Genomic DNA, 9,384 nt, shown 5'->3' on the forward strand with positions numbered 1-9,384 from the left:
CTGCAGGGGAGACAAGATCTTGCCCACGGTTGTGAGTGAGAATCAGGCTCCGGGGCGAACCACTCAAAGATGCAGCATCCCATCACAGATGAAGGGGCACGCACCCTGTAGCCTGGTCGCCTTGCGTTAGCCAGCTCAGCGGCTGCCTGGCCAAGCCGAGCAGGTTTTTTTCTTTTCTTTTCTCACCTTGTTCCCGCTCCTATGTGAACCGTACTTTCATTTTTATCTCATCTGAGAGTACCGGGTGATTTACGGTGATTGTGGATGATACGTTTGGCAGCAGGATGAGGTTGAATTGCTACCACCGACCAGCCTGGCCCGTCAACGTGTGTGCTGCTTAACACAAGCCTGGCTAATATCAATCATCTCGAGAGTCCTGCATAAGAGGATGCACATGGTCAAAAGTGGAAAAACAAGAAGGCGGAAATATAGGTATACAACTCAACCACCCTGTTTATCTGCCTCGCTACTGCAGCTGCCTTGTGAAGCCTTCCCCTCCCTCCCTTTGCGAGAACGAGGCTCTAAGGGCACGCGGGACTCTTCGAAGTATTTAATAAAGCTCTGAGCTCCTTTTTTTATTCAGTTTAGACGTATGTGATTTTTTCTCAATAGCGAGCTACGCCTCTGATCCTTGTTCGTCTCAATCTTTTTTTTAGCCCTTCCATTTCTCTCGCCTCAGGGTTTTGAGGAACAACAGCACCCAACGCTACTCATCGACTTTCGTACCGTCACCTCAGCCATCGTTGTCCTGCAGGATTGAGGCAGAGAGCAACTCGAGGAACTCTTCCCCCTTAACACGACAACACTCTTCTCCCACCCCGCCCCCCTTCCTCAAACCAGCCAAAGTTTTTGATCGAGTTCTCATCGGCAAGCAAAGATGTTGACGAAGCCCTGGAACGAGCACCGGGCGAAAATTACCAAACTATACATCCGGGAGGGGAGGACGCTTGAGGATGTACGAGGCATTATGAAGACTGAGCACAACTTTGAGGCATCGTAAGCTTCTATACTCGCTTATAAACCTACATAGCATCCAAAAGAAGACTACTGATGAACACTGAGGACATAGCATTCGTTCCTATCGGCACCACTTCGACATCTGGGACATTGGCAAATACAACTGCAAGAAGCGCCAGCAGCGCCGTCGCCAGTCTCTCAAGGTCACCCTCCCGGCCCCCCTACGCTCTCCAGCGCTCAGCAGCTCCTCAGATACCGGATCCTCGCCAGCCTGGAGCTGCGCAAGCCAGTGCTCCCTGGAGCAGGTCCCCCTGCCCGCCATCCAGCAGCCCCCGCGGTACGCACCGTCTCCGTATTCTGGCATCCATCAGCTCCCGGCGCCACGGTCGTCGTCCCCACCCGAACCGCACATCAAGATCGAGAGTGGAGGAGAGGAAACGGACCGGAGAGACGCGCCCATACATCATAGCGCAGCGCCGTATCCCCCCCAGAGCGTGCTGCAATCGTGCGTACCCTCATAACCCTCCTTATCCCAAGAGCCCCCTAGCTGACAGGAAAATCTCTCTTTCATAGAGACATGCATTATTGGACTCCCCCGGGTGCAGCCTTCTTCGACGCTTGTCAGAAGCAACGACTCCCTCGCGAGTACTGCGGGTAATTGTACCGGCGCGTGGCTGAGTTCCCCCGCCATAGCGAGATGGCATCAGGTCTGAGTTCCCCAAGCCTATCTATGGTGAGAGGACATTGGAGCCATGGTGTCTTGTATCCCCGTTCGGTCAGTCTCTCTGTCACGTTCCATGAAGGAGTTGCCTCAGGGTCACAACTAGTGTCCCCCGTGTCGAGCATCACTCCTCGACTCCACTTGCACGTTTTATCAAGACATGAACAGATCAGATACAAGGCCTTTGGATTAGAAGACGGGAGAAACAGTATTCCAGGACACAAATTCTATCCATCGTTGGGCCACGCTTATTTGAGGAGTGACAATGAGGCAAAGACAAGGCTTGGGCATCATTGTGAGTAGTTAATTTCGAGACCCGAAATTGATCAGATATGTTTGTAAGATATGTTTGTAAGATATGTTTGTATTATTACATAGATGTTTTTTTTTTTTTTTTTTTTAAAAAAAAAAATGGCCCCATTTCTGGTGATGTGCATCACACACAGCAACCATTACACAGTCAAAGACCTGCCAGCCATTGTTATTAAAAGGGCCGCAATGATTTTGGCGTTAAGCATCTCAGTCAGGCGATAAATGATTTATCGTCGCTGCGCGAAGCTCAGACACATGCTTGTCGTTCTCATGCAGATCCATCAGGGAGATGATGATCCGGAAGAAGACAGCTGGTGTCCGGTTGCCACTCAGATTGAATGTACCATCAAGATTGTTGAGAAAGAGTAGTGTGCCACGGGAGACGACGCTAGGGCCTTGTAGGGTGTTACAGTTGCTACCTTCAGCGACACGGGAAGTAGGGAGACTGGTAATTCAGCATATACGCAGCCGAAACATCATCTCTTGCAAATCGTGATTCATCGTCTTGATAAGAACTAAAGGAACACAGTAAGTGTAGGTACCCCCCCTAGAGACTGGGCTACGGAGCCACAAGGCGCGAAACCTGGGACCATGCCTGGCCGACCTACCTCCGGATCCGGCCCCCCTTGCCGTCCAACAAGACTGCGGTCACTTCATTTTCGTATCTTCATACTCGCTCACTCCCTTGACCGGTCGTGCCCCTGAGCTGGCTGGTAGGTTTGCCTTGAAGACCCGTACGTCGGTGATTTCCACGGCGGTGGAAATGGCAGATGGGATATCTCCAGCCGGCGCCTCCTCGTCGGCCATCTTTTGAGCCTCCTCCTGTCTCTTTTCCACTCCCTCAGCTTTGCCTTGCGCGTGTAAATGGATCGATAGCCTGGCTCTCTCGCTCGAGGCAGGGTCGAAATACTTGTCGAAAAATTCCACCATCTCCGGCTTCGTCAGTTTCTTGACTTGCTCAGCATCTTGTTGAGCTATGACGAGTTAGCATGCTCCTAGATATTTCCATCTGCTTGTACCTACCGAGCTCAAAGTCGTAATACTCGCTGGTGATTTGTGACCAGTGGCGAGACGACTCTTGGTCCAAGTTTCGAACCTTCTCCAGTCTACGGATGACGAGACTTCGCTTGTGGCCCTCGAATTCTATCTCGCTCATCTTCTCTAGTGTATCCACGTATCTCCTAAGGAAAGCCTCGATTCGGGAATCCAAAAATTCGGGAGTCATCTCGCTCTGGATGAGGAAGCGGAAACCGTACGTTGTTGAGAACACTCGGGGCCCGCTGAAGACAATGTAGCCCAGCTGCTCTTTCGTACGGAGCTGGTCGAAAGCGGGCTCGTGCAGCATCTGGTCCAAAAGGAGAGTCTTGGTGCGAATCACACGGTCCTCTCTACTGCCGACATAGAACCAAGTCTCGACACAGTGGTTGACATTGGCAGGGTCCTTCAAGGTCTTCTTGAAGACATAGTTAGACCCGCGCGGCAGGATGAGCGACCGAAGGACAGGCCACTGAGCTGGAGGCAGGTTTCGAGGCTTCAGAATGGACTCCACCATGTCCGTTATCTTCAGAGCATCCTCCTTGTACATGTTGCCATGCACATAGACCTCGATGAACAGCCGGCCCAGCATCTGCTTCTGGAACAGTCGGACGCCCTCGACCGTGATGCTTGGAAGCTCCGCGGCAAGCTCTTCCACTATGAAGTCTCGCTCCGGTGCATTCAGCCAGGTGGTATAATCGCCAACTTGGTGGTAGGACGACTGAAGCTGCCAGTTGTTATACCCTCTGGTCAGGCGTTCCCTGACAATCTCGAATCGGTCTTCTTTGATATCCAGATCTCGCATCGTCGTAACGACTTGCTCCAGAAGCACGGGAAGTTTGTCGTTGTAGCCACTAACGTTGAAGCACAAACCTCGCGAATCAAGGCTGACATTGTACTGCAAGCCAGCGAGTTCCGCATCGTATGAATACTCTTCCAACGCATCGCGTACCAAATCCGAAAAGAGACGAGCCTTGACGTCGTTCTCGGCACATGAGTCGATCAGTGGCGTCTTCAAACTGACAATGACGTTAGCACGAGGAACCCAGAAGGTATCATCTTTCTTCCACCATGTCCTGGCGATGCCGTCGTTGCGCAGCACTCGTGGGTTGAGCGCTGGCTCTGTGACCTTCTTTTCAACTTCAAGCTGGTTGGGGATGAACTGGTTCTTATGGGGCAAGTGAAGGCACGACAGGCGCTCACTGGGAGATACTGAGGCGGCTTGCCTGATCTCTTCCATGAGATCTTCGGGGATCTTCTCGTAACGATACTCGGTCCCATACCACTTCTCTTTCTGGTCCCAGTTGCCAGGATAGTTGCGAGATACGATAACCATTCGAAAATTGTCAGGGCGAATCATGGCAAGGGCGTCCTCGATTTGCTTAGGCTCAAACGTCCGAAGGCGACTGTGACCGCTGAGCAGCCACTCTCGAGGCAGGGGCTTCTGCATGACCGAGCTGATTCGGCTGGTGAAACGGCTGACTGGTGTCTTTTGCTTGAATTTGAAATCCACGTCCGCCATTCCCTTTTGCTCCTGGAAAATCCATTCCTGGGGCGGAGACTCGCGAAGGAGGGTGATGTACTGGAAGAAAACCTTGACGATTTCGGGGTAGTTCTTAAGGCCCTGTGTCATGTTAGCACTACTTGGTTATAAACAGACTGTTTTGATGGCGTGCCTCTTCTGTCAAGCGGACCTGGACGTCAAAGATGCCGGGAGTACCAGGGCAGACGGGGTAAGCACCCGCACTAAGGCCGTTTGCCCAGCCCTTGGACTTGATGTACGACATGATGCTTCCGGGACCTTCGTGTCCAATGAGATGGCTGATATACCTGCTGGGCTGGCTGGCAAACATGAACTCCTCATCAATAAAGGGGAAGTAAAGGTTCAGCTCCCGCGAGTCCATGACGGGCTTTGCAAAGCATTGCATGCCGAGATCGGACTCTCTGAATGGAAGCTCTCCAGGCCATCTGTTTGGTGGCAGCTTCTTGTTGACGACAGGAGAGAAAAGCTCCACGACCCATTTCTGGAGAACGTCAAGCGATTCGCGACCCAGGACAACCAACTTCATGCGGTTGGCCGAGTAGTGTTTGGCATGGAACTCGATGAACTTGTCCCGCACATTGATACCACGGGCCTCAGGGAGGGTCTTGAGGACCTCAAAGTTACCCGTCCCAAAGTGGCAGAAGGGATGATTGGGATTCGACAAAGATTTCTCGAGCTGATGCAACCGCCAGGTGTCATTCTGGAGGTTCTTCTTATTCTCGGAATCCACAGCCTTCAGCTCTCTATCCAGCGTGCTGGGGAGGAAGAGCGGCTCGATGAAAAACTGGGCGAATCGGTCCAGGGCTTCGCGCAAGGGAGAAGGGTTGCTGTCTGAAGGATCCTGGTCGTTGGCTGGCTTGGCGGCGACCTCGAAGAAGTAGTTGGTCGAGGTCGGGCCGGTGTAGGCATTGTAGCTTCCCGAATGAGCAAACAAATACTGACCGTATTCATTCTCAATTGGGAATTTTTTGGTGCCCATAAAAAGGAGCTATAGATAGAGGCAGAGGTTAGCGAGTGCGCCGGAGGCAATTGAGGGCATCTGGGGGTGCTGGCTTACATGCTCGACCGCATGGGCCATGCCCGGCATATCGAACTCGTCACTGAAGTTTCCCGCATGGACGTCAAGGGCTGCGCTGGCCTTGTCGGTCTCAGGGTCGTGGACGAGAAGAGCCTCGAGCTCATTGTCGAGGCGGACGACGCGATAGTCGCGATCATCGAGCAATGGCTTCTCAAGGGAATCGGTGAGAAGCGTCACGGGAGCATCTTCGTCATGCTGCGAGTGAGGCATCGTGGTTCCTTTTTTGGTTATGTCTCAGCCTTGGCGGAAGGGTATGAGTCAGCGATAGTCGAGCGCTAAAGGCGTCAGGTTGTCCTAGACATGCCTTTGAGGGGCTGAGAAGCAGCATGTATAGTAAGGGTTACGTATTGCCAAAGGGCGTATTTGCCATTGTTGTGCAGAGCAAAGCGGGCCAAGTGCGGCCACCTGCATCATGCGGCTGAGTGAGGGGCCCGACACTCAGCCGCCAAGGGTCAAAAAGAGAGGGAAGAGATAACTAAGTAGCATCTGCGCGACGAGAACGGCAGCGATGTACTCCACCCAGAGTAATGTTTGGAGTGACACGCAGTGACCCTGACTCAATCGTGCATATCTTAATGCACTGTCATGTAAAATATGTGTGGTCGGCGCGAATGCAGGCGCCTTGCAAGGTCACCCATGCCTTCAGAATGAGGCTGGAAACCCGGATTCACCGCCGCTTGGCATCGACAAGATTATGGGGCCCCTGCAACTTGGTGTCGGCCATTGCCCTTTCACCCCTGACAAATAATCCATCTGCGAGAGGGAAAAGCGTCAGGTATAGAGAACCATTTACGACTGGCTCCCTCACCTGCTCTTCTTTCTCCTAAGCAGCATCACACCCACTCCCGGGCCTCCAACTTTTTTTTCCTACGGCTTACGACATGCACAGTCCTAGCTCGTCGGAGAAGTCAGATGGCTCTGGGTGCCATCGAAAGCAGTCCACCGCCACTATCACCAGAAATAACAAGCGGAAGAAGAGAAAGAAGGGACTTCCGCCTCAGGTCTCCATCGACAGCACCTGGAATGGATTTTTCAGCCGCCACCCTGGAAAACCCCTTGCCGTCCTCCCCTCTGGATTCTTCTCGCTCAGAGTGGCTGATTATTGTCAATCGAATGAGTTGCTGTCGGACGCGTACAAGCGCACTGTGGAGGAGTGTAGGCGCATTGTTCAGAAGCGGGCCGAAGAATGCAAGAGAGCGGGCATGAAATACGTGGACTACAATTGGGATTTGGTAAGATAGAATACTGCACACAGTGGATTCCGCTGCTAATTGCGACAGGGCCGAGACCTCAAACAGAAGGGCCATTGCTTGAATAGCCTTGGCTCACAGCGCTTTAAGCTCGACAAGGATACACTTCTTTCCCCCATCCTTCTCCCCCAGATCTGTCAAGCGAGTTCATGAGATTTTCGACAAACCTACCTTCATGAAGAATGTGAATGGCAGTGACGTCCAACAAGGAACTCTGGGCAACTGCTGGTTCACGGGGGCTCTGACAGCTCTTGGCAACTTTCCAGATGAACTGAAGCGTATCTGCGTCGCCTACGATACCGAGGTTGGCATCTACGGCTTCGTGTTCTACAGAGACGGCGAGTGGATCCAAAGCATCATTGACGACAAGCTCTACCTCAAGTCAGCCGACTGGAACCCTCCCAACATCCAGCGACGCCTCCTAGAGCAGATTAGCCACGAGGGTAACGAGGATGTGTATCGAAAAACCTACCAAACCGGCTCTAAGGCGCTCTTCTTTGCCCAGTGTAGGGACCAGGACGAGACCTGGGTCCCACTGATGGAGAAGGCCTATGCTAAAGCGCACGGGGACTATGCGTCTTTATTTGGCGGCTGGATGAGCGAGGGCCTAGAAGACCTCTCAGGCAATGTCGCCACCGGGCTACAGATGTCCAACATCTCCAAAATGGACGAGTTTTGGGATGAGAAGATGTCCAGAGCCAATGAAGAGTTCCTTTTTGGTGCCTCAACAGACTATCTGGGACGCAGCTACGTTCGGCCCGACGGGATCTCAGAAGGACATTGCTACGTCGTAATGGATTCTCGAAAGCTCAAATCTGGACAGCGCTTGGTGAAACTCCGGGATCCTCGAGGCAAGGTTGGCGAAGGTACCTGGAAAGGGCCCTGGAGTGATGGTTCTAAGGAGTTGACAATCCAGGTCCTTAAGGAGCTCGGCCATACGCCTGGGACCGACTCCGTCTTCTGGATGTCGTACGAGGATTTCACCAAAATATTTACCCACCTCGATTGCATGCGACGTTTCCATGGCCTTGACTGGCGATGCTGTCAGCGCTGGATTGCAGTCGACGTGCCATGGATGGAAGAGTACTATAAGAAGTTCCAGTTCAAGTTGACCAAGAAATCACCCTCTGCCTGGTTCTATCTCAACTCGATAGAAGGTACTACGCCGGTCTCTGGGGACAATACTCATTCTATCTTGACTTTCGGCTTCACAAAGAGGATAGCCCCGATGCGGAGGACTACGCTGCGAGACCCCACGGCCACTATGTCACGCGCAGATCGGTGTCCGTGGAACTTCCAGAACTCTCTGCAGGCAACTATGTTGTTCATCTCAAGGTTACTTGCGAGCGAGACGTCAATGCCTGCTCTGTCGAAGAAGTCGTCAAGTACGAGTGCCGCAACAGGGTTGAGAATAAGAAGTTTGCCCAGGTCGGCCATTCATATGATCTGGCCCACAGCAAGGCGAGGAGTTATATGGATGAGCTCACCAAGCTCCGCCAGGAGAAGGCCTCTGAGTGCCGACAGAAAAAGCGCCGCCTCAGTTGCGATCTGCGCCAGACCAGAGGCCGCGCTTTCGGGCGGCGGGGGCGTCGTGAGGTCTGGGAGGCCGAGCAGGATCGCCAGGACGAGAAGTACAATGCCAAGGTGAAGGCCGAGAGGGTGGAGATGAAGATGAGGCTTATTGAGGCTGAGGCCAAGGTTTCTGAGGCGGTGGAGGAGGCTGACGGCGAGTCTGAGGGCGAAGCATTCAACGGCGCTGAGACCAAGTCTGGTGCCGACAAGGATGTCCTGGATTCCATTGAGGGCCCGAATGATTCCAAGAACCCTAAGGCTGAAACTGGTGCAGTGTCTATCTCGCCTGGTTCACCGCACCTGACCCCCAAGTCGGTGGAATCTGTGGATGGGGCCGCTAGGAACAAGCAAGAGGTGCGTCCGATCGACGGAGCAACACCTGCCCCCCCGAAGAGGAAGAACCCCTGCCTGTCGGGGCGCGGCCTGCTTACAGTTCCACCGACGAGTCCTCAGACTCTCCCGTTGAGGAGTGTGAGATTGTCCACAAGGCCAAGGGGAGAGTTTCAAAGTCTCACGACAATCTCTATAAACAAGCAGCAATCCAGGACGACGACGAGACCAAGGAAGAAGGGGCGCCTGATCCATGGAATGCCGTCTGCGTCGTTGGCATCCGGGTCTACTCCAAGGACTCTGGTCTGGAGCTCCATACTATGATGGAGGGCGATGAGTTCATAGAGAGGCATGAAGCTTGCCACCAAACTTGACTACGGGGAGGCCAGCGCCAAGGGTGTCCAGGGTGAAGTATGATGTTAAGCTAATCACTCATCAGACGCCTGAGGTATGGAATGAGTTACACCCACTCAGAAATAAGTTTCCTCCGATCATATGACATACACGGGTCAGTTTTGGCTCAGGGATGGTTTTCATGGTTCAAGTTGGCCAGCACCAATTGTGCTTATCCCTGGAAAAGCAGCAC

General features: G+C 53.0%; 2 protein-coding genes across 2 annotated transcripts; one reads left to right on the forward strand and one right to left on the reverse strand.

The window, feature by feature from the left end:
- Positions 1–2,638: 2,638 nt before the first annotated feature.
- On the reverse strand, positions 2,639–5,856 carry LRP88_12985 (uncharacterized protein; the record flags this gene model as incomplete). The annotated part of the gene is made up of 4 exons (XM_083249369.1): positions 2,639–2,964; positions 3,014–4,649; positions 4,720–5,556; positions 5,626–5,856. The coding sequence occupies 4 exons, from the start codon at positions 5,854–5,856 to the stop codon at positions 2,639–2,641; spliced, it is 3,030 nt and encodes a 1,009-aa protein (XP_083094854.1).
- Positions 5,857–6,527: 671 nt separating this feature from the next.
- On the forward strand, positions 6,528–9,172 carry LRP88_12986 (uncharacterized protein; the record flags this gene model as incomplete). Its single annotated transcript, XM_083249370.1, has 5 exons — positions 6,528–6,878; positions 6,927–7,041; positions 7,106–8,053; positions 8,113–8,822; positions 9,014–9,172. The coding sequence occupies 5 exons, from the start codon at positions 6,528–6,530 to the stop codon at positions 9,170–9,172; spliced, it is 2,283 nt and encodes a 760-aa protein (XP_083094855.1).
- Positions 9,173–9,384: the final 212 nt, after the last annotated feature.

This window comes from Fusarium phalaenopsidis, assembly GCF_050370095.1.
Source record: "Fusarium phalaenopsidis strain FUZ10S chromosome Unknown contig_32330, whole genome shotgun sequence".
In the NCBI taxonomy this organism is placed as follows: domain Eukaryota; kingdom Fungi; phylum Ascomycota; class Sordariomycetes; order Hypocreales; family Nectriaceae; genus Fusarium; species Fusarium phalaenopsidis.